This window comes from Centroberyx gerrardi, chromosome 15, assembly GCF_048128805.1.
Source record: "Centroberyx gerrardi isolate f3 chromosome 15, fCenGer3.hap1.cur.20231027, whole genome shotgun sequence".
NCBI lineage: Eukaryota > Metazoa > Chordata > Actinopteri > Beryciformes > Berycidae > Centroberyx > Centroberyx gerrardi.
In genome coordinates this window covers 26,233,296-26,259,549 of record NC_136011.1, presented here as the reverse complement: position 1 = coordinate 26,259,549, position 26,254 = coordinate 26,233,296, and the positions used below count along the sequence as shown (strand labels likewise).

The window sequence follows — 26,254 nt, the reverse complement described above, 5'->3', positions numbered from 1 at the left end:
ATTATATCTGTTATCACGCAGCTAATTATTACATTTAATGGGGACTATTTAACTTTTTCCATTACTGCACACTGGTGGCAGTGACAAGGCAGAATCAGAGTGGGTGTAGCAGAAGGAAAACCACTCTCAGATTGGCCCGGTGCTACTGGAGCCGCAACACCGTCACAAACAACACTTTCATGTTGATTTTTTTATTTGATGACCGCTTGGCCAATAAGCGTTGGTTAGCTATAATGCTGGGGGGGAAGATGTGTCAGAAAAAAAAATCTGTGGTCATGCAAGCTATGGTATTAGGAGATGCTGGAGCTGAATTCATTTCAAAACCACAAAAACATCCTTTGCAGACTGTGCCATTTTGTCCATCTTAATTCCGTCACAGACAAATTTTTCACATCTGGGAAAAATCTTTTGTCTTCAAAGATGGTTAGCGGTCTTTGTTCATTCAGTGGGACAAGGTCAAGGACAGCCAATCCATGGAACCAATCCAATATGTAGCCTACAGTCTGACAGGCTGATAATCACAATTTTACTTCTCTCCAATCGCACAGTCAGACATAAAGTGAACGCAAAAGATGGTCACAATTGCAGTCTGCAAAAAGCTTTAGCTATGTAGCCCCATTCACACCTAATTATTTTTTACTCATTTACACTTACTTACTTAAAATGATGGATTACATTCGTCTATGCAGCGTTATGTCTCTGAGCAGTTTTTAATTGATTTTAAAAACCAATAGGAGCCTATGACTTCTGGGAGGTCGGACCTGCAGTAGAACAGACAGTAGGTGCTTCTGACTGTGGCAAATACATCGGTGGGTTTAGACTTTGCATGGGCATTAAAGCGTCTATGTGTCATATTTCTGCTTTATTGAAGCATAATATGACTAGTAAATATCAGCAGAGGTTCCCGAGTAGTAGTGAGAGAAACAAACAGCCTGCAGAGATTTCTGCATTCAAACACACAGGAGCGGGCCGAGGCTGAAGGCCCTCCTACCACACCAAGGTCCATTCAAAAATCTGGAAATTGTTGTTGCCTTGGCAAAAAACACACATCGGAAAATATAACTTGAGACTTTATTAGTAATCAGTAGGGTGTTCTGGTAAATTCGGCAACAGCTTGAATTTTAACAGACCGGCCGGCGACTTACTTTTGAAATGTTCCAAATATCCACAGACAACAGGAATCGTGGTGATGTCAGGATCCTAATCACGGCACACGCAAAGGACTTGTGGTGACCTCTGCCCTTTTCAAAAGCACCAACGGCAACTCCAATCACTTATTAGAAAAAAATATGACAATGAGAGAGAGCTAGAGAGAGAGAGAGAGAGAGACATAGGGGAGGAACAGGAGAGAGCAACGGGGGAAAGAGGAAAAAGATGGATGGAATGGGACGGGAGGATAGATGGCAAGATGGAGGGAGTAGACAGGCTGTCCGAGAGAGGCGGGGTGTGGCACTGAATGCACACACACACACACACACACACACTTACTTTGGAATTTGTGAATATTACATAATTTTTCTTCTTTACAACCTCATTCATACTTGATGCCCCTTTCACAGCTGCCAACTCAAATGACCTCCAACTGCACCTATAGTATTATTTAACCTAGTCATTTTTTCGCTTTTACAGTTTTTTACAAAACGGTCTACAACTGAGATGGGAATCAGCTGTCTCATTTACATAACTTCAATCAACCATTATATCTACTTTTTAAGGATTTTGAATATATTTCAGATATTTCAATATAGTATTTGTGATTTGGCAAATTGCTATCCACTTGAATTGTGCATGTTAGGTTTTGAACTTGAGTTCAACGGTGAAAACAATATGTAACATTTGCAAAATGAGCTGTAGATACTTAGAGTTTTGCTGGTGGTTGAGTTGAGCAATGAAATATCGTTCACTGTTTGGTCGACACAGAGTGCTGCTGTGCTGACTGTGTGAAGAGATTTGAAACAGTGAACTCAGTACTGAGAAACGCTTGTAACCAATTGCAAAAAACTAAACTGATCAGAGTTTTTCCACGCATTGCTGATTCTTAAATCAACCTGCTTCAAAAAGCGCAGCCTGAATTTTTGAACAGATAATGCTATTGTTGCGATTAAAATGAATCCCTGCCGTCTAACTTTCACACTGCAAAAAACATCCATCTCAACAAGTCATTTAGTCTCATATTCAGCCTTCAAATCTATTTTTTCAATATCTTGTGTCAATATCTTGAAACAAGTCAGAGTAAGGTAGATCACTGCACTCAAGAAAATGACACTTTATTCTACAAAATTCTTAAAACAAATTGATTTGCATTGGAAACAAGTGAAATCAAACCCCATCGGCAGATTTTTTCTGTCTCCCTCTCTCTCTCTCTCTCTCTGTCTCTCTCTGCTTTGATCTAAGAAAGGTGAAAATATAATATTCTGGAAAATTAAATCTTATTTTACAACTTTATCATAATAAAAGTAATATTTCATATTATCCTGTGTGTTTGTTGGGTGGCAGTCTGGGAAACAGGAATGTTGCATTCTTGGCTCATCATTCATTAATGCGGAAAAAACAACAACAACCGTAATACTATTTTTCCTTAATCTACCATAAATTGTGATTATGGGACAGTTTTGTAATGGTAATGGATTATACATAGTTCCAGACTAAAATGATAATTTAAAGTGGATTAATTTAAAAAGGGTTTCACAGAAATAGCTTCAAAAATACCTATATTTAGTTTGCTCTGGGTTAAATTAATCAGAAGGTATAAAGGAACATTAGAGCTTCTCCAGGACTGAATAACAGTTTTAATCAAGACTCAAGACAGCAGTTTTAACCTTGGATTAATATTGTGTCAGTGGTAGAGTCTCAGAATGGGTTATGGTGTAAAGAGTGGATTCATGTTGTAAGTAATCTGAGAAAAAAAAAAGAAAAAAGGAAACTATTCATAATCATCCGTTTTTTCTGTTTTGCTATTTTCAATTTTGGCAATTTTCTGATTTTAATGACTAATTTTATTTTGTATTTATTTATTTTTAAATATGCTACCTATTGTCTGTGATTAGTTTGTTTCATCTCACTCCAGATCCATGAAACGGCACAAAATGCAGACACTACATATTAACTGATTCCACCTTTGCATCAGGCCGCCCGCCAGGAGAAACACATTTCCAGGGGAAACCAGATGGGAGTCCTGCATTGGGACTGCGTTTCCTAACTCTCTCCACAAGGGGGAGCTGTGGTGTTTAAAATAACGGCACACATCCTGAGGTCAGGTTTGCTGACTTGAAGTGCTGTCGGGAAATATCGAAATTATCAGTTGAGCGTCCCATGAACCAATAAAGAAAATGAAAAGTGAATAGGATTGTGAGAAAGTGTTATTGTTCTGCTGTAACTGCTGGGATTTGACTTTTAGGGGGCAGAGAGTTATGGAACCCAACAACTGATGGTAAAATAGATGTATTTAGTTATTAAATATTTTGGCATTCTATGTAATTGATTCGTATTTTTTGTATAATTCTACCTTAATTATTTTTAAACTTTTAACTGTGATGTGTTTAAGTGCATAATTACAAATTGAGTTTTGGTGTTGAAGAGACAACAGCTGTAAATACTGTTTAACCTATAGAGTGTCTTTATATTGCTACCAGACCTACATCATCATTCACATCCTAACAAGTCTATTATACCACAACTTTTGGCTAAAAATTATTCAAAACATCAATTAGCCTACATGCCTTATGCACATTTTCTCCACTTAATTCTTCCACTGAAACATGCAGTAGCTCAGTGATGCTTGATTTCTAAAATAAGACAATATTACAGAAACATTTTCAGCTCTCTAAAACATCAACGGTAAACATCAGGTTTTGGTTTTGGTGACTTCTTTCTAGACTCACTATTTCACACCAACATTCAACAGTCATACAGGGAGAAATCCAGAAAATAGACCAGAATGCAATGCAGCCACAAGACAGGTTACATTTTGAGTAAGGAGCATGATGTAAGAAGCATTTTTTCATGACAGGAAAAACTAGTTCTCTTGGTCTTATGCCACCGCTATGCCTGAACTATGCATGAAATGTAGGAAATCCCTAACTGAAGTAGAAGTAGACAAGGCAGATTGAGGGAAAGTGGAAACACCAAAAAAGTAAATTACAACACTTCAGAGGTGTGACCAAGTCAACTTTGCTCAAGTCTCAAGTCTAAATGTAGAACAGCAAGTCAAGACAAAACAAATCGAGTCCAGTAACAATTTAATATCTTAAAGAAAACTAAATAGCCTATCTAGGACTTTTCAATGCAATATGGTTTTAATAGGATAAAAACTTGGTAAGAGCATCATGAATTTGATTTCTATAATCAGTTTCAACTTCAATAAATTCAATCATTCCATCAGAAAATTCAGAAAACAGAATTTAAATTCAGTCGTCTGCTGGAACAAATCTCATCACTTTTCAAGTCATTTACACAAACATAAGACTTTAGAAACCTTTTCAAGTCAAAGTCAAGTCCCAAGTCAGCAGAAACCAAGTCAAGTCTCAAGCAATTCAAATTGTGACTTGAGTCTGATTTGAGTCCAAGTCATGTGACTCGAGTCCCCACCTCTGCAACACTTCATCACAAAATAAGTCCTGGAACACAGTGAACATCACAGATTGGTGAGATATAACAGTGTAAGAGGATCCCAGGGTGGAATTTTCCTTGAAGAACTCTGAAGTCGGAGCTTACTCGGAGCACCTGAAGGCAGCACCAGGCAGCCCGGCGGGACGCGGTGATCCAGGGTGAAGGAGTGGCTCCGCTGCCGGTGTCCCACATGTGGACAGTTTGTTTATAACGTGTGGAGCAGAGCGGTGGGAAGCCTTCAGGTGTCCCGGCCCTGACGCCTCCTGCAGAACAGAAGACAGAACTGGACGGAAAGCTTCATTTCTTCATTTGTGCGTCTGGACCGAAGTGGAATAAACTGACATCTCAGAAAATCACCATCCAGAGACAGAAAGTTTACTCGGTGAGTTTGGAAAACTTTTATTCTGAAATGTCTCGTGTGTGTCTGGATGCGCCTCTGACGCGTCGGGTCGCTCAGTGGGAAACTAAACCTGTAGAAATTAATAATTATGGGAGGAAAAGAAAAAAAAGTGAGAAAGCTGAAATACTTTGGAATAGGTTCATTTTAAAATAGTAGACTGATAGTATAGGTATTGGTTGCTTTTGGGGTTCAGAGGAGATGACAAGTTCAAAATTCAAAGTTGACGACTCGGTATGTTGTGGATATTCTATTCTATTCTATTCTATTCTATTCTATTCTAGGCAAGGGCAGTTTATTTATATCTCAAATTTCTTACATAAAGGCAATTCAAAGTGCTTTTTTTCTATTGTGTTCTATTCTATTCTCCAGTAGAGGCATAGTTTACCAATGTGCAGTAGAATGAGCTCAGGTCTGGCTTGATGTTCAAATAGGAAAAACTAGAAATATTTGAACTTTTGGATATAAAATGTAATCACTTCATCGTTTTATCTTATTAGACATTTGTGTGAAATTTTGTCGTAATTAGCATATCAATTCTTGAGTTATGGCCAAAAACCCTAACCCTAACCCCTTTTTGAGGTCACAGTGACCTTGACCTTTGACCTTTGACCACTAAAATCTAATCAGTTCATCCTTGAGTCCAAATGGACGTTTGTGCCAAATTTGAAGAAATTCCCTCAAGGCGTTCCTGAGATATCGCGTTCACGAGAATGGGACAGACGGACAACCTGAAAACATTATGCCTCCGACCACGGCTGTCACCGGCGCGGAGGCATAAAAATGGAGGCTACTAACATTACTTACTGGTTTTTATCTTCAGGTGCTGCATTGTGCTGGCTTGATGGTCCCACCTCTACCATGCCCATCAGCCAATCATAACTCAGGATTTTGGGGCGGCAGTCAGATTTCAGGAGTAGCCCTTGCCACCCCGGGCCACCCCCTAGACACGCCCCTTCACAGCAGGTGGAGTGGTGCCTTCACAGATGAATGTTAGCCTACTTCTCCTGCTCTTGTGTCTGTCTGTGATCTTATTTCTGTGATCCACTTTTCATGACCCTGAACTGTTTTTAACCATGTTTGTAAAGCATTGTTCTATGAAATGTGCTTTCAAATAAAATCTGATCACTCTGTTTCTATAGGAATATTTGTGATTTTTTTTTCTTCTTTAGTGTATACAACAATGTATACAATGAATTTATATTGTACATATTTTCATTAGTTCATAAAGGTGGATAAATGTATTTCACAAATAAAGAGGTGTGTAAACTGAGTTTAAGTGGGTTTACCTCCCTCTACATATAACCAAGAGGTTACATTAAGGGAGTTTCTCATAAATGTTTCAGAACTATTAGAATATATTGAGGTATCAAAAGCACATGGTTCCTCTTAGTAAGATGCTTATACTAAAATAATAATCAAACATAATATTGGCTTAGACCATAACTGTATTTGGTGAATAAAATGACATAATGCATTTACAATACATGACAGAGATTTGAGACATTTTTCCAGAGTGGAATTTAAAACGATTATCTACTGACAAGTTGGCAGATATCATATCCTCCAAGTGTTCCCTTATCCTGTACATTAAGACTGCTGTAAAACTAAAATAAGAAAATAATCAGTAACTTGAATTCATCTGTACAGTGAGGAATGGTATTTCTACATGTGAGTCTTCAGTCCTGAATTGTCTGGCCCTGGTTAGGCTAATGTAATAAGGCACAAGTGCAGTGCATGATAAGTTAGGGTGAGGGCGCTACTTGTTGGCAGAAATAACAACCAAGGCAAAATGTTTCACTTGTGGCTTATTTCTGCTTTCCCTCTTCAGATGCCGTATTTATAAAGGGTTCTTCTGCACAGATGTTGTGCTTACAATCAAATCTATGGTCCAAGGTTCATGGAGAATTTATATGTCAAAATCAGCTGGCTACAGTGATTTTTTAATCAAATGCTAAAATTAATTACTACCATTAGCCATGGTATGAATGTCACAGATGTCATTTTCATTTGGCATTTGTGTTTTCATATTTGAAATAATTGTGCAGTTGAATCTAAATCAATGACACTTGTATCAATGAGGCAGCAGACCTTACTGTTGAACATCAATAAATCTGTTAAAAGTGAACAAACTTCCTTTTCGATCCTTACGAGACATAACAAGAGACCTGAGATTTGACACCGACACAAAGTGCAAATCATGTAAACAAAAGTAAGGCTGTGTGTCCACCAGGAAACTCTTAACAGCGCCAATCAAATCAAATCAAATCAAATTAACAGCGCCGGCTTCTTGTCCCTGGAAAGTGGAACGCACCGACAGCTTTGCATTTTTTTTTTTTTTTTACCACTAGAGGTCGCAAATATTTAAACTTTTAGCAAATGTGCTGGCTTTAAATGGTTTTCAATACTCAGCAACAGCAGCAGTCATGAGCAGTGCCTTCTATATCTATGTTTCGAGTTGCTAGCTTAAATAAAAGAGGTGCCTGGTGGACACGACCACCATCTGCTACATGATAATCTACGAGGAAAAAAGAAAACAAAATAAAAACATAATCCCTTAATTGCACCATATGGCAAAGAAATACAAGGGAATGGTCCATTTACAATCACAAAAAGGACCGAGAGCTTTAAAATCTGATTAAGAGGCTTCATTATAAGGCTTATTTTCCCAACTAGTGTTTGTGCACTGTGCAGCCACAGCACATTCTCAAAAAGGATGTTACATTAAACACAGCTTGTGTCTAGTTTGGGATGACACAAGTTTCTTACTTTTCAGCACACTTTTAAAAACACATAATGCCACAACAAGTGATTGGTTGGAAAGCAACACCAGTGTGTGTTGTCGCAAACTTGACACAGAAGTGATGGGAATGACATCCTTCTTAAGAGTGCAGGCTGATATAGCAATAATACCCACAAGGGCGCAGTTGGAGTTTTACTTTTCTAAGAGGCGGAGCTGCTCTGGAGGCAGGAATAATCTCATTGGTTGAGTTAAAGCTCAGTGGGCGGAGCCAAAGAACCAGTTTTTCAGAGCGCAAGTTAGCCAAGTGGCAAACTTGAAAGGCAAAGAAGGAACTGTGCTCAAAATATAAATAAAAACATAAATGGCATTGACTTAATTTTTTCATTCATGACCATGGCATTCATGATGTTGGAAGGTCAGCAGCTAGCTAACTATCTTACCTAGCTAGCTACAGGCCGGTATGGCTAGTTTGAATTTGGAAGGACAGCTAGGCTAACTAGCTAACCTAGATAACTTAATATGGCTAAATTGCATTTTTAGCTGTGACCAGCAACTAGTATAAGTCACTCTGTTGGTTGGTTGTTCAGTCCCAAAATGTAAAAAAAAACAACTTTAGGCTTCACTCAACATTACTTACACAGAAAAACTGGTTCTTTGGCCCCGCCCACTCCAGAGCAGCTCTGCCTGGGAAATGTTTGTAGAACCAAAACTCCAATCTGCCATCGTTCATTACTGTGATTACAGGTTTGGCATCCAGCAGCATCCGAGTACCCATAGTCACAGTAAATAACTCACAGTCTGCCATTCTTTCTGGGAATTATCAGCATGGCTAGAACGCGTCTTTGACCAATCAGATTGCTTAGCTGAATCTACCCTTTGTATAAAAACGTTAAACCTATGATTCAGTTCTGTCCATTCAGTTAACGGGATATTGTCTGGTACTCGTCTTGGGCGCTCAGTCTCCATGAGAGTAGGACCTGGGGACGGCCCAGGGCTGCACCGTGCCTCGGCCAAACAGGGTGTAGACCGTCGCCCCGAACAGGTTGATACCGGCGGAGATGTAGAACACAGTCTGCCATTCTTGTATAGTGTTCTAGAGGAGAATCAGCAGAGGTTAAGACATATTGATATTGGAGTAATATTGGAATGAAAAAAGTTTAGCTCCATTTGCACGAGAGTATTATTATTGGGACAGCGTGCAATTAATGGTTTTACCCCTCAACCTCTGTTTCTTGAAACACATTCATGTGGCAATGAAATTCACTGAAATCACCGGTGCCCCAAGTACAACTGTATAAAGGTCAAAATTTTACAGTTTGTCAACCTTGGAAGATTGTTTCGAAAATGCATTCAAAACCTTCCTGTGTAGATTCCACTACTGCCTCCGTTTTTCATGACAAGAGGAAGATTATATAATATATATATGTTAAATTATATATCATGTGCATCAAATTAAATCATAATCATATAAGTGAATTTTACACGCAAATGTAACAATTCTCTTCACATGGACAACGAGGACAATAAAGAAAACAAGTGATCTCGATGACCATCATCAAGATTGAGGATGATTGTGTTGTTTTGTATGGAAGACCATGCATGCCTCTCGGTGGCCAAAATGTTAACTTGATAATCCTAAACTGACTAAAAAAAAATTAGAGAGGAAATGGGGCTTCAAGGTAAGGTAAGGATACCATCTGTTAACCTAGGAACACGAGGGCATGAGTTCACACTGAGCACAGTGATGTTTTGGCAATCTGCCCTGATTACTTTCGACGTGAAATGACACGGTGACTACGAGGTTCATTCCCACACCACTTTTTATGCTTTTTTTCTTGCTCCTCTGCACACATACAGAGAGCTAGTAGGCTCCTGTTTTTCTCTCTCACTGTGTGTGCATGGATTCTTGTATATGAACTTTAATCCATTACTTTGGATGGTATTACTGGCTGTAAACCTGTAATTGTGTCCCATGCATAATTTCATTTATGGAAAGCTGCAGAGGGAATAAGGGAATTCAAGTCCGGTCATAAAAAAAATTACTGTAAAGTTTATCTCCTGCCCCCGGAAAACTACTGTTGATGCAGAAGTGGACAGTGCAGAGTTTATGGGTATAGTAATTGTCAATATGAAATCTAAACCCTAGTTATGACCTTTGAGACCTTTAAAAAAAACAGTTACTGCAGCAGTTTGCCTTTGTAAGGACAGCAGTATAGATCAGAGGTTATTGAAATACATTTAGGCCACAAAAAGTAGTTGTTGGTAAATGAAATCATATGGAATCAAATCCACAGCAGTGTGAATGTGAAAGTGTGTTACTGACTTGTTTGGTCAACGCTCTCGCTATGACTGGCCCCACCATGCCGGGGATAGTGGCGAAGGTGTTGGTGATTCCCAGCAGGATGCCAGCATACCTACAAAGACAAATACACAGTTAACTTGCCCAAGTACACATTACCTGCTAAATCCATTACAGTGATTTTATGAGGTTTTGTGAAAGTACTGCTAAATTGATCTTGGTATTGTCATCCTGAATATATTCATATGAAGAAAGGTTCCCGCACACACCAGGGACGCATCATTATGGTTAAAATTCACGATAATCACGATAACAAGATCTAACATTTATTGTTAATTAGTCCAAATGATTTGAGGAATAACATTTTATTGCACTTTCTGCATGGTTTATCAACATCTTGACCATTTAAAATTACTGCAAAATGTTAAAATGTTTCAATATCGCCAAATTGTGAAAGCTAAAATTGTATTGTACACAATTATACACTTGCTTTGACCCAGTCATGGACCAAAAAAACCCCCCAAAAAAATATGTTTCTGAGGATGGAATTATCTGTTGTGTTGAAATGTTGACTGATGAATTTCAAGAAGCAAAATTCTTCTTAAAAAGGATATACAGCGATTTGGAAATAAACCCTTCATATGAATTTTAAACGTTGAATGTTTTTTCAGAATATTTCAGTGATAGGAAGGGGTCGCAGTCTCACGAGGGGGCGATGTCGAGGTGGTTGATGTTGAAGCCGGCGGCCGACAGCCCGCCCAGCGAGGAGGAGATGGTCAGGAAGGTTACAGCCAGGATGTAGTTACAGCCTGTAAATCCTGCTGCCACCAGGAACACCGCCGGCCCGATCATACCTACACAAACACACACAGAAACACACACAACCAGTTAAAACATCATCAGAGGAATATTAAGACAAACGCATGCTGCTTCTTCTGCGTTCTTGCAGCATGGCCTTTTGGGTATGTGAGACAAGCCTGTAGTCAGCCCCACCAATCAGAAGCAAGCAACACTAGCCTGTAGTCAGCTCCACCAATCAGAAGCAAGCAACACTAGCCTGTAGTCAGCCCCACCAATCAGAAGCAAGCAACACTAGCCTGTAGTCAGCTCCACCAATCAGAAGCAAGTAACACTAGCCTGTAGTCAGCTCCACCAATCAGAAGTAAGTAACACTAGCCTGTAGTCAGCTCCACCAATCAGAAGTAAGTAACACTAGCCTGTAGTCAGCTCCACCAATCAGAAGTAAGTAACACTAGCCTGTAGTCAGCTCCACCAATCAGAAGTAAGTAACACTAGCCTGTAGTCAGCTCCACCAATCAGAAGTAAGTAACACTAGCCTGTAGTCAGCTCCACCAATCAGAAGTGAGTAACACTAGTCTGTAGTCAGCTCCACCAATCAGAAGTAAGTACCTTCCAGAATGGCCAGCCAATCAGAGCAGTAGCTCATTAGCATATGAAGGTGCTTATGTAAAACAACCTATTTTAAACCTACTTCGGCTTTATAGACACCAGGTAATTATGTAAAATTGCTGAAAAAGCAAATGATACCCCTCCTTTAAGTCTTATTGTTTTTTTTTGTTTTTTTACCTGTATTTGTTTCTCCTCTACTTACTGTAAAGCACTCTGAGCTGCATTTCATGTATGAAGGGTGCTGTAATATATAAATAAAGCTTATTATATTCTTATTATACGTGTGCAGTGATATTCCCCCTCCTCACCGACGAAGGAGAAGGCCTTCCTGACAGCGACAGTAGGGTACTGGCAGGTTTCCCTCAGGTAGTCGGCAAGCTGGCCGGCCAGCACCGCCAGCACAGCACAGCCGATGTAGGGCAGAGCCGACAGCATGCCGTTCTGTTGTGGACACGAGACAGCAGTCACCATACAGCACATGAGTATTTCACTTTTTTTTATTATCATACGGTTACTATACGTGATTCAGATCTGGGTATAAATAGTTTTTTTCATGACAATTCCACTCTCGGATACTCTTACACCGTTATAAACACAATCCAATTCTCCCTGCTAGTGTTTGCCTGCATTGCGGAGTATAAATGAGGCCTGTGTGTGTGTGTGTGTGTGTGTGTGTGTGTGTGTGTGAGAGAGATCCAGAATTCCTCACCTGCTGTATGCTGAAGCCCAGTATGTCGTTCATGTAGGTGGGCAGCAGGGTGAGCAGGGTGTAGAAGGTCCAGTTGTAGGAGAAGTGAGCGACGACGATGGCCCACAGCGGTCCGGACGTCACTATGGAGCCCCAGGGGATGTGGTCCACCGAGCTGGACAGCTGGAGCAAACAGCAAGCACAAACCAGGGATGGACGGATAGATGGATAGACAGATTCCCCATTAATACAATAACCGTTGATGCCTAATCACTGATACATCTGTAATAACTACACACTGCATATTCTGTGCAGTCCTGTGTAAATCAGTGGGTAGAAGAATGAAAAAATTCAGTTACTCTTGAAGAACGATTGACTTTTTTCATTTACTTTTGTTTCAGAGGGCAGTTTTTGCCCCCTTGATCCGATTTCTAGAGGCAATTTTATTCAACTATGAATTCAACTTGCATTGCATATTGCAATTTGTGCCACTAAGATCTGTTTTAACTTCTTTGCGACTGCAGGAAACTGACAGCAGGCCTTACAGAAGAGGATGTTGCCATTTCCACCACTCCAGTCTCCAGCCAGTCCATCTTCCACACCTTGACTGTTGAGGTTTTTTTTTTTTGCCATATTGGTCATTTTATTTTTTGTTGATGCAGTGGTTTATGAGGGGTGAGCATTTAAGTCTGCTATCGCTTCAGGCTGCATGCTTGGTTGTTTTCTCATCAAAACACGCTCCCAAAATGCACTGGAAATGCCTGGTCATAGGATCCCACGAATCACCTATGGTAGCCCATGGGGGACAGTGCTCACATTCATGTGTTTCAACTCAATATAAAAAAGGTGAACAGGGTGAAATGCAAAAAAAAGGATACACGCCTAATTATCGGGGGCTTTTTTTGCCCCCTGATTTTTAATTTCACATGCATTTTATGAACTTCCAAGGGTATTTTTTGCCCTGAGCTTCCGTTAATTTCCAGCTCTTTTCACTAGGGTTTAAGAGTAGCTGATTTTCTTCATTCTTCTGCTTCTTTTTGATTCACACACCTTGGAGAAGATGCAGTGATGTGGCGCATTATTTGCACTAAATTAGTGGGTACACCAACCCACTGGGACACCAAACCCTGCTGGGGTTTAGGGGTTCGACTCCCACTGTGACCACCCATGAAAAAAACATATGCACTCACAGTACAGTGAGGCACTGACAAATGGTGAACACTAATTCGAGTGTTCACCATTTGTCACCGCCAAAAATGTGTTTAAGGAGGCAACACTTAAACTGCAGATTCATGGTGAATGTTGTGGCCTAACAGCTGAGTAAGAAAGATAAGAGAATAAAATGCTGCAATACACTGAGATTATGAAACAGGCTTCAAGTGTTGTATAAGACAGGAATGTGCTATGAAAATACTTTCTAACTCTGTTACCGCCTTGGCAATATCACAACATCACTCAGGGATCTCATCTCCCATTCAACATGAATAGGAGATTGAGAATGAGTTGTATGTCAAAAAAATTAAATAAATATATAAATACATAAACAACACTGTAGTTCATGTTAGGCTATTGCTTTTTGGAGTGCTTATGTCTTTGTTATTTTCTACATGACTTTACTAACCTAATTCAACAAAAATGTTAAATCATAAATAATGGAAAGAAAATTTTCTAGCAGTTTCAAGAATCTCTATATAATGTATGGGACACTTTATTAGCTCCACAAACCAGTATTCATTTCATCCACACTACATAACTAGCCCGTAAATTCACCAATGTTTTTAATTCCAGACAAATGCATGTTTTAGAACATGGCAACTGCACTAAAGTTTCTAATTTGGACTTTGAATTTGTGATATTGAATTTCCTACTGGGATAAATAATAAAATCGGTTTCAGTGAGCTGAAGTAGCAATGTTAGTACTGGGTTGGAAGTCTTTATCTAGGCTTGCCAAAGCAATGATAGCAATGATAAAACAAACAAACCTTCACCTCCCACGAACCCAAGCAGCCTTGTTTGTCAGTCCACTTTCCTTACTAGTCTAATGTGTTACCTCGTTCTTCAGGGAGGTGGTGATGTAGAGTCTCTCTCGCTCCGAGATCCGTGGGTGAGTGTTTGGGGTGTCAAAAGCCAGCAAGGCCCACAAGACGAACCAGACCAGGCCAACAGCACCTGAACACATGATGAACACTCATTTTACATCAGATTTACATTGGCGCCCATTATAGAAGTCCTCCTCCATGCATTTATCCTGCATTACTTCTGCAGACAGCTCTTTCTTTAAAGCTGCAATAAGCAACTTCGCACACTGGTGGATCTAGATGTCAGCGAGATGTAACCATTTGAAAAATTTTAACTTTAATACCCAGAAATCCTGGAAGGGGACGTCAGTAAACCGGTCTGTCTGATTGTTTTGTACCAAAGGAAACCGAAGAGACAAGAGAGGAAAAGATCTCACGTTGGTGACTCCAGCTTTCTCTGCTGCTGTTTAGGAGACAGTTTGGATTTCGCTCTTATGTTTTCGAGAAGATTTCCCACCAGTGACCACACCTGACACCAGAATTCATTTGGGCAAATAGGGCGAATCTACAGCGTCTCAATTAGTGAGGATGGGACACTCTTCTGGGACACGAAACAAATGAGCATGTTGCAACATAAAACTCTAAAAACTCCCAACCAACTAGCTACTCGACCATTCTTTTTAACTTCTGATGGCTGAAACAAGAGAACACTTAATTTGTTTAATTTATCCAAGAAGTTCCACTTGGGAATGAAGCCAAATTACAGCAGCAGCTCAGCAAGCAAGCAGGGAAAAAAGTGGGACTTCTACAATGGCTGCATCTGTAAAGTTATTTCCTTCTTCAACTTGCTAAATCATTGTTTCCACAAACCAAAGAGGAACAAAGACGATGACTGTGATCCGCAAACAGTGCATGAGCAGTGGAAACACAGCTCGTCTCAGGCTAAAAAAGAAAAACATGGTGAAGAAGAAGTGTAAAAAGCTTATCCAAAGCAAAAAAGACAAAAGAAGATCAGCGACTAGTCAATGGAGAGGCCGCTTGAGTCCAGAGATTCTGAAATACACAAGACTTGCAAGTAGAGCCACACGCTTCATGTGATGTTTGGAGTGCTGCTACACTTTAAAGTCTTGTGTACTAGACTCATTACACCAAGTGTGCATTTCCCCCCAATCAGAGAAGCTGAAACATCATCTTTCATGTTTTGTTTTCAAGGAAAGGAGGAGGGGTGGTATTCAGCGGCACAGGGTTTCCCACCGTGGCCCTGATGTGAAATTCCCTGACTTTCCATAACTACCGTATTTCCTCTAATATTGGCCCGGGCCTTTATTTACCTCAACTGCAGAGGGTACCAGGCCTTTATTGGAAGCAGGCTTATATTAGAGACAGGCCTTTATTTCTAATTCCCTCTGTTTGATAAGTATATTTGCTCATATTTTAGTACGAAGCCTCCTTGTTTTCTGATCTGCATCTGTTGGGGTACGTTAGCACCCGCTTCGGATGTTATCAGCCGATTAAATGGCTGTTATCAGTTGTCATCGGGACCATAGATTTGAGGTAGTAGGTAGACGATAACAGCCTACTGAGCCAATTAGGAGGTAGAGTAGGGCCATACTACCTCAAATCTATGGTCCCGATGACAACTGATAACGCCCATTTAATCGGCTGATAACATCCGAAGCAGGTGACGTTAGGTAGCCGTTTTTTTGTTACTGCAATGCATTACCGATAATTACGGTAATGGACGACGGCATGCTCCAGAGACTTCCGCCGGCCGAGCCATCTTGTGGCACTTGTACGTTACTACAAACTACAGTTACATTATATAACAGGCAGCAGGAGTTTACCGGTATCCACCGTTGTTTTTTCCTTTGTTTTTTCCCCCGGCCTGTATTTGGGGCCGGCCTTTATTTGTTCGCGTCGACCACGCCCCCGGCCATTATCAGAGACCCGGCTTTTAATTGACTACCGGCCACTATTAGAGGAAATACGGTAAGTTGGGAGCGCTTCCACAACCAAAAACATTATTCCTTCCTGGTTTGTTAATGTTGTTTTTCTAAATGGGTGAACAGTCTGGTTTCAATGGATGTGTGAAATATGTTGTAAAATATATTCTCATAAATTCCATTAAAGTGGCCCATTTGTAAAGTTCCCTGAGTCTTTCCCAGCAAAATTCCTCGACTTTCCCCCTCTTTATACACCTCTAAAAATTCCAAAATATTCCAGAAATACCTTAACCAGTGGCATTACTGGGAGATCTGGGCCCACTGACAGGACGTGACGCTTGGGTCCCCCCCTCTGGAAAGCATCTAAGTTAATACAGAGTCACCTCGCCTCTCTGAAGGGGCCCCTAAAGCCACCTCCCCCCCCCCCCCCCTCCCCATTTCCCCCCACTAACTGGTATTACCAAACACATAGAAGACGTAGGTCCAGTCCAGGTAGAAGCAGATTTCACCAGACAGAGGGAGGGAGATCACCGTCCCCAGCTGTGCTCCTGAGGTGGAAAACAGAAGACAATAATAATATCATCAACTTCATTTATAGAGCACTTATCAAAACGCAGTTACAAAGTGCTTTACAAAAAAAAATAGAGGTGAATCCAGGTAAAAGCCATTATCCCATATCGATTTCCCTTACTAAATCGATACCAATCAATCACAAAGCAGGAGAGGTAGATAAAGAGAAGCAGACGAGTTAGAGAAGGTTAAGCTTTGAGTTAACGGAGGTGTGGATTGTGCAAAAGGGGCTACAACTCAATATCAGAAAGATGACCCTAATATTTTGTACAGTCAATGTATATCAGGCAGGTATTAGCTTTTTATTAAATATTGGGCCAGTCAGTGAAAAAGATCCATTGTATAAATAAGTTTTAAATTAAAACTCTGCTCTTGTCTATCACACACAGTACCTGATTCTATACAAGAAATAGCACTGAAAACACATTTCTATGAAAAATGTATATTGATTATTTTGACTAATAGAAATTATGTTTGACAGGTAAATGTATTCAGTTTACCGGCCCTTGGCAGGTTGTTAAGTAAAACCGTGAAATAGGAATGGGGTTTGCTCACAAACATTGTCAGATGTTTTTCACTGTGTGTCTAATGCACACTGCAGATGTTTAACTTGGAGCTCATCCCCTGTGTGTGTGTGTGTGTGTGTGTGTGTCCTACCAGTATAGGAGATGGTGAGCAGGCGGCTCCTCTCCATCGGCGGGGCCCACGCTGCCCACATGGCGTACATTGCAGGGAAAGTGACTCCCTGAAGACCAACATGAGCATCAAGAGCATCAGCAGGAGAGCAGAAAACACACTCAAAGTACATCCATCCATCCATTTATCCATCCTACTACTCCCCATCTATCCATTAGTCTGTCTGGCTGTCTGTGTCTAATTTAACGAGTCCATTAGGGACAATGATGGTCTTGCAAGATCATCATTTTGTAAATATTAAGCGTTTTATTATCACTAGCTTGTAAATATTGTTGTGTGCTGAGGCAAAGAAGCCCTTCTGTTCGCCCTTAGTACTTCTAACTTGGGCAAACAACGCTAACTGTGTTTTGGGTGGAGTAACATTTACACTTGTGGTTTTGTGTAATCAGCTTGTGCAAATAATGTTGAGTGTATTTTAAATGAAGTCCCTTCCACGTCAGAATTAAAGTCCCCGTGAAATGAACTGCCATTTCCTTTATTTCCTGGAAATCAGTGTATCTTTAATGGTGACCTCATGTTGCACCAGAAGGAGTAAATAAAAATTCCAACCAATAAAACCATCACCCATCAACTAAAACTGCCTTTCTCTCCCAGACTGATATTCCATTGGTTTACACTTTTGCATGATCCTTCCCTGCGTTATGCCCCGACCCAACATCCTGTTTCACGGGGTCTTTAAACCGACCGAGATCCACGTCATGACCCCTTACCTCTCCGACCCCCTCCAGCACCCGGGTGGCGATGAGGTAGCCGGCGCCCAGGTCAGCAGCCACCGGGGTGAGCAGTGTAAACAGGACAGTGCACAGGATCCCAAAGCCCATCAGCCACTTGGCCCCGAAGCGGCTGGCCAGGTAGCCGCCGGGGATCTGAGTCACGATGTAGCCGTAGAAGAAGGAGCCAAGGATCCAGCCTTGGGTCTCCGAGTCCCAGTCGTACACACTGGCCTGTGGGGGGGGGGGAGGGGCGGCAAATGTATTAGAGTCTAAATCAGATATTATGATGGTTCAGTGCAACTTACAGTCCCCATGAAATGAACTCCCATTACTTTTACTTCCTGGAAAACACAGTGTCTTTAATGGTGAGCTTGTGCTGCAAATGCATCAAATCCAGAAAGCAAAGAAGAGAACATTTAAGGACACAAAGAGCATCACCTCTGCCACATAGACTGGTTCGCTATTACTGCAGAGGCTGGACCCATTTTTTCTGTTTGTTTAGCTCTGTGTGCGTGTGTGTGTGTGTGTGTGTGTGTGTGTGTGTGTGTGTGTGTGTGTGTGTGTGCCCCTGTCAGTCAATTAGTGTGCCTTCCAATTTGTCGGTCTGTCTGTTACTCTCTCTCTCCCACCATCTTTTTATAATTGCTTCCCCCCCCCTACCCCCACCCACATAGCGCTGCAATCCGTAAGCCTCTAACAGCTTGTAAAAAGTGTGTGAACATGGCCAAGACTGCCACACACACACACACACACACACACACACACACTTAAGGACATAAGTATAGCCTACTTCAATAGTGGACTGTGGTCTGGTCTTGCTGCATCACGTCTGTGGAGATGCGGTCAATCAGCACAGCCTATTATCAACCTAACCTAAACCACACAATCTATTAATAGCCCCGACATAATAGCACTAAGGCAAGACTGTTCTCACAGTAATGTAAGAGCAGTTTTGGGTAACCAGTCTTCCTCTGTTGGTCACTGATTAGCTCCACTGGAGCAGCTGGGGGTTCGGCGCCTTGTTCAACACCTTGAGAATGTTATTTAATAGACTATTAACATTTAGAGTGCAAGTCAAAATAAATCCAATTCCCATCCCTGTAACTTTGGCTAAGCATGACGGACTTGTCTGCACTCTTTTCTGTAATTTACCTTCTCTGGTGTTCATACCAGTTTAGACATATGAAGAAATAGCTGAATATGAGCATCAGTGCAGACTGCGGTTTGCCCGCGGTTCATTTTGGTATGCTAGGTTTTCCAAGAATGAGGAACTGCGGGCTATCAGATGTCAGTATCTATCTCTCTTTACCCATAAACCCTTGCGTTTTGGGGTCATTTCCTGTAGTTGGTTTGGATTACAATCTCACTCCTTACAAACTGCACTGCAGTTCTTTTGTTAGCGGACTGAGAGTCACATTTTCAGGTGTCTCAGTGCCGTTATTTGGTGCCACCAGAGTTTGGATATCATTGTTCTCACCTGGCCAAACAAACCGAACTACAGCAATAAACACTCCAGAGTTTGAATGAGCCGCTCAGAACAACTGAGCTTGGTGTGAACGCAGCCTTACTCTCCACCTGGTCAGCCACAGTCACGTTCTCCCTCACCGTGCGGTTGTGTTTGGGCCGTGCGGGGCTGCCGTGGGCGGGACACACACTGTGGTTGCCGCTGGTTTGGTGAGTGGTGTTGAGCATATCCACCATGGCAACGCTGAGGTTGACCCGCAAGGCGTAGACCACGAAGAAGCCGTAGCAGGAGAGGAACGCCAGGCCGTAGCGCGCCGAACCGCATGCTGGGGCTGCGAGGTGAGCGTGAGGGAGAAATAACTGAAATAAGTGCTATTTCACAGATCATGTGTATGTTTACCAGTGGACAATCACACTTTGTAAAGTAATGCTCTTAAGTAATGCTCTCTGAGGTGTGTATGTTTGCTGTTATGCAAAGCAATATTTAACTGTCATATTCTGCAGTGGAGTTTGACTTGACTTTCCCTCCCACGTGTAAGAGAGTAAGAAAAAAGGAACAGAGCTAAAATTTCAGATAACAATTATTTTTTCCCAAAATAGATTTGTAGTGTTTTGGAAATAAAGTTTCTTTTTTTCCCCAAACACTGAGTGTAACTTATCCAACTCATTTCCATATCTTTCATGTCTGGTTTATTTTCATAACTAAACTTCAGGTTATGATTACTTGCAGACTTGAGTGTAATTATGTAAACCATGGTCAGACCGGTGCCACTCCCTTGTTTTGTATGAAGTCATGTCTTTCATGGCCAGGTCATTTGCATAGCCTAATGTTTCAGCATATCTATGGAGGTGACTCCAACTATGTAAATGCGGGCCGTCCCATAGCTCAGGTAGGAATGTCCTTGTACTATGAGCTCAGAGCAGATGTCCCACAACTCGTGATCCAACAGCAAGTCAATCCAAAACAAGTGCAGCGTGCAGAGAGAAGCACAGGACAGGCAGGAAGAAATATACTAAGAGCCTTTTTATTGATGTCTGTCTGGTGTTAACCATGTGCCCTCCAAGACAAGCATGATGTAAATTAGCTGTGAATTAGCTAGCCGATAAGCCTGATCTCCTGAATAGGCCTGTGCCGATATGAAAATTTCATAGTATGATTGTCTTGACCAAAATTAGGCTATCTTACGATTACGATATTATCTCAATAACTATTAAAAAGATGAAAACATTAAAAACAGTACTGTAATATGCTTCAAACATTTAAAAACAAATGTATTATGTCAATCACAAGAGAGTTTAACTTTTTCTTAAATAACAACATTTTTAAATGCTGGTTTAGATTATAGAAACTGTAAGGATAGCTTTAAACAACACAAATAAAAATTGAAATAACAGCATCAAAAATAAAATCAGATGTGTCTCAATTGTGTCGTGAAATTAAAGTGCTACTGATCTGTATCAATTTTAACAGTCGGCAACATGAAATTGAATTGTTTGAAATAAGCACAAACTCTTAAAATGCACAAAAAGTGCAAGAAATACATGTTCCCACCACTAAAGGGTTACATGAAACCAAAACATTCCCCAAAGTTGTTTAAGTTGCCTAACCTTAAAGGATAACGCTGGTGTTTTTTAATGCATTGCTTACCGTCAACAAATCCTATAAAAATAACAACATCAACAATGTGTTTGCTCTACTCCCGTTACTTTCTGACTTCCCACGTACCGTTTTTAGCCGTCAATCCGGAAGTCATTGGCTCCAATTGTAAGCTAAAAACCTTTAAATACAGCTCACAAAGACTTAGTTTCAATTTTAAAAATCGCTAACTGTTACCACGAAAAGTCAGGCTGTTGTAGTTATTACCAAATCAAATTCAAATGGGAACAAATTCGTCATTATGCTGGGGACTATTTTCTGTGCTACGGAACTACTTTCCTGAGATCGCAAACGTGTTTATAGTCGGTTTAATTAAGTTGTTTAAAGGCGGGTCACAAAGCAAACCCTGAGGCCCACAAAGTCAGCCACACTACTTTTCTTAAACAGCTTGGACCTAAATGTTAGTGTGTAGTGAAAGTACACATCTGCATGAGTGTTTTGACACAGAACTTGTGCTGTTACAATGAAAGGTAAACTGTACAGTGTCCACTTTATTCTACAAATGTCACATTATTACAGTATGGCTGACTTTGAGGGCCTACCATGACTTTTCTCAAGCTTCTCAAGCTCAACCTAAATATTGGTGTGTAGTGAAAGTTCAGGTCTGTAGGAGTGTTCCAGAGGTGTGACCAAGTCCATTTTGCTCGAGTCCCAAGTCAGTCTCAAGTCTTGAGGCACAAGTCTCAAGTCAAGTCCCATGTCTAAATGTAGAACACCAAGTCAAGTCCATGTCATTAATGTCAAGTCTCAAGTCTAAATGTAGAACAGCAAGTCAAGTCAGAACAAATCAAGAGTCCAGTATCAATTTAATATCTTAAAGAAAACTAAATATCTAGGACTTTTCAATGCAATATGGTTTTAATAGGATAAAAACTTGGTAAGAGCATCATGAGTTTGATTTCAATAATCAGTTTCAACTTCAATAAATTCAATCATTCCATACAAATTCAGAAAACAGAATTTAAATTCAGTCATCTGCTGGAACAAATCTCATCACTTTCAATCTAAGTCATTTACACAAACACAAGATCTCAAGTCAATACTTTAGAAACCTTTTCAAGTCATCAAAGTACAAGTCAGAGTCAAGTCCCAAGTCACCAGAACCCAAGTCAAGTCGAGTCTCAAGTCTTCTCTTCATGCATCAAGTCAAGTGTCAAGTATTTAAAACCGTGACTTGAGTCTGACTCGAGTCCAAGTCATGTGACTCGAGTCCCAACCTCTGGTTTTGACATAGAACTTGTGCAGTTACAATGAAAGGTGACCTGTGCAGTGTTTGTATCTGTGTAGCCTATGTTGTCCAAAAATGCCAAATCTCTGTTTAAATGTAGAGGGGAACTTTCAACTATTCTTATCATGGAAAAACATTTCAGAGATTGTATAGTCGTATTTTGTTGCTTAATTACTTTGTTTTTTGTGCAAAAAGCTTTGTTTTTAGTCGATATTTGTTGTGGTTTTGTAGAAATTACGCTTTTATTCTGAAAAACTCGGACCGGAAGTCGTATTCTTATTTCAGCTGGCGGACCACAGCCGATCAGAGCCCCCTGCAGGGTAGGGTTCTGGCTGCATCGATATTATTACAACTGGAATCCGGGCCTTTTTTCCAGTAATAAATAGTAATTTTATCAATCTGGACGGTGGAGTCAGGTTACACAATACCAACTGGCAGTATTATTACGGCTGGAGAATATTTTTCCTGGGACCAAAGCCTATGCCACCATGCCTATAAGCAATTTCCACAGGAAACACCGGATAACTTAGTGGGGATGAACTTCGCTTCCAGATAACGTTGCTGTTAGATAGCTAAAGTTATTTTACACTCACCTCTTTGGACTTTGTCAGCTTGTCCTCGGTGAAGCAGCGGTGTCTCCTGCTCATCCGCCTCCGTGTCCGTCCCATACTGGTCCATTTCACATCCAGGGTTTATCAGCTGCGGTCTGGAGCATCGCAGTGTGAAGCTAACGACAACAACAACAAGCTAGCGGAGCTTCGGGTTAGCTAGCTCAAGTCTGAACAAAGATACGCGCCGCTTGTACAGTTCCTGCTCTATAACACTTCCATATCTGCTCCAAACAACACCAAACTCTGACCCATGTCACGTGAAGCAGTGTGAGGCCAGTCGTCACCACAATAAACACTAACTTACTTCCGGTAGAATCTCGTCCCCACCCTTCAAAATAAAAGCCCCGAAGCTTTACTGAAGTGGTATTTCTCTTGATCATAAAAAATATGCTATAAAGCTTGGTGTGTATTCTGTTCTGTCAAACAATAATCACAACACTGTAAAGATACTGAGAAACACAAATGCAAGGCCTAGGCCTTCTGCACTTCTGAAGAGCTGAAAAGAATTAACAGGTCTAAGCAATGTAATGTCAGCTTCATTCATGTGTGAATGCTCAAGTTATCAATGGAAGAAAATGCACACAGTTGGTGCTGGTAGTGGCAAAATAACTCGTATTCTTATTTCCACATTACTGTACAATTTGGTGACATTATGTAAACCTATTTACTGCTACAATAAAAATCCTGCTTGGAGAAAAAAGGATGGATGAAAAAGGAGGACGAAGATTCGTAGCAGGAATATGAAGGTGAAGTTATTCCAGACAGGATGATGGATTAGTAAAATGGTATTTGAATTTACATGTCAGGAATGAAGTAAAGTGCAAATTTTCATAGTATTTTTCTAGTTTTGCATGGTAACGTTGTTTGTGTGTGTGTGTGTGTGTGTGTGTGTGTGTGTGTGTGTGTGTGCGTGTGTGTGTGTTTGAGAGAGAGAGAGAGAGAGAGAGAGAGAGAGAGAGAGAGAAACTGATCGATGCTGTGCGTCATTGTGTGGCAATAACAATGGGCATCATATTATTATTAGTATTTGAGTTTGTAGTTGGCAACCCTATGTGAAATAGTTGATAAAACGTGAGAACATTTGAATGGGCGGCATTTACTGTTTTTTGCCCAGGGCGCTAGATTGGCACGCGCCGGCACTGACTGTCAGAGACAGGAAGCAGAGACAGATCCTCACCAGGTACCGGCTCAGTGACCACGAATTGGCAATCGGAACAGGAAGACATCTTGGCAACCAAAAGAAAACAGAATATGTGGTCACTGTTCGACAGGTGAGGTTGAGACAGACAGAGATGCACTTCCTCCTAAAATGTGAAAAAGTTTAACCCACTTCCAAGAGCTTGAATATGACTAGATTTGCTCTATAAGTGTCCGTCTTGACTTGGTCTCGACTCCCTTTGGACCCGGTCTTGGAATTGACTTGGACTCAACTAAGGTGATCTTGACTATCACCCCGATTATACTGTCGCACTAAGACTATCATCTAAATGCCAAAGATGTTAAAATAAACAGAAAATAGTGACAGCTGACTTAGTGTCCGTCCCTCGGTTACCCTGGGCAGCAGCACGGAGATATGAAGGAAGGAAATAAAACTGAAGAATAGTGGTAATTTATGTCTTATTTTCTGGTTGTGATTCTATTTTCATGTCATTTACATCAGTCTGACACTGGGTGGATGAGTGGTTACCACATTGATTCGGTTAATGGCCTATCAGCATTTACATAGTTGGAGTCGCCTCCATAGTTATGAGCCTAACATTAAGCTATGAAAATGACCCGGCCAAGAAAGACGTGAAAGTGAGTTGGTTAAGTTGTAGCTCCACTATGCTTTTTCTTGTCATGTGCTGACCTTCCAACTTCATGAATGTCATGGTCATGAATGAGAAGTCTTAATGTAAAGGATAAGAGAACACCTGGAGGATATGATATCTGCCAATCTGTCAGTAGATAATCGTTTTAAATCCCACTCTGGAAAAATGTCATGTATTGTAAATGCATTATGTCATTTTATTCACCAAATACAGTTATGGTCTAAGCCAATATTATGTTGGATTATTATTTTATTATAAGCTTCTTACTATGAGGAACAATGTGCTTTTGATACTTCAATATATTCTAATAGTTGTAGATGTAGATGTAGTAGATGATGAAGTCATCTTCCCCCTAAATATTCATTTCTTTTGGACCTCTGAGATTGGGGCCCTGCTCATGTTGGCAGGAGCTGTTTTGAACAACTGAACTGGCTTCCTGTCGAGGCAAGAGTCACACAAATCAGACTGTGGCTCACAGAATCATCCATAACTACGCTCCAACCTATTTGAAGAATGATTTTCCATTTGTAAGAGACAGTCATGGCCATAACACCAGGAGTAACATAGCCAATGTTGGGCTTTACAGATTTAAAAACCTGTCACCGTGGCAAATGTACATTTGCATATCAGGGATCGTCCGAATGGAACAAACTGGACCTACAAATCAAACAGACTGTCAGTTTAAGGTCTTTTAAAATGAAGGTAAAGAGGTGTGTGTTGAGTAATATTGCAGAGTAAACCACTCAGTTAATATCACTCTTGGGAACTATTCAAATCTTTAGTTGATGTTTGTATTGAAAATTGTAATTAACAAGCACTTTTCATATGCCTGTTTTTTATATAATTTATTTGATGTTTTCTTGTGGTATATTCTGTGACTCTTGGCCAGCCAATGCCATGTTTTCTTAGCCTTCTTGTCTTTTAAAAGAGGACCATTGGAAAAAAGTTTTGGAAACTTTATGTGTTATCCTCGATGATTTTAAATAATGCATGACTGATGGCTGTGCATTATTTTTGATTATCAAATAAACTAAACTAAACTAAAACTCCCTTAATGCAACCTCATGGCTAGAGGGAGGTAAACCCACTTTATACACCTTTATGAACTTATGTAAATCTGTACAATATAAATGCATTGTATACATTGTTGTATACACTAAAGAAGAAAAGAAAATCACTAATATTCCTATAGAAACAGAGTGATAAAATTTTATTTATAGCCTATAGCATATTTCATAGAACAATGTAACCCAAAGTGCTTTACAAACATGGTTAAAAACAGTTCAGGGTCATGAAAAGTGGATCACAGAAATAAGATCATAAACAGACACAAGAGCAGGAGAAATAGGCTAAGGTTCAAAAAGTATTAAAGTACGACTAGGCCTATAAAATGGTTAT

The 26,254-nt window shown here is 40.5% G+C and overlaps 1 protein-coding gene across 1 annotated transcript; it reads right to left on the bottom strand.

Moving 5' to 3' along the window:
• Positions 1-6,435: 6,435 nt before the first annotated feature.
• Positions 6,436-23,281, bottom strand: slc17a5 (solute carrier family 17 member 5). The gene is made up of 11 exons (XM_071911882.2): positions 23,028-23,281; positions 19,691-19,881; positions 18,083-18,316; positions 17,334-17,421; positions 16,568-16,654; positions 14,196-14,314; positions 12,167-12,328; positions 11,766-11,898; positions 10,754-10,901; positions 10,072-10,162; positions 6,436-8,841 (listed from the first exon to the last, which is right to left on the bottom strand). The coding sequence occupies exons 1-11, from the start codon at positions 23,110-23,112 to the stop codon at positions 8,704-8,706; spliced, it is 1,476 nt and encodes a 491-aa protein (XP_071767983.1). The 5' UTR covers positions 23,113-23,281; the 3' UTR covers positions 6,436-8,703.
• Between the last annotated feature and the right edge of the window lie 2,973 nt (positions 23,282-26,254).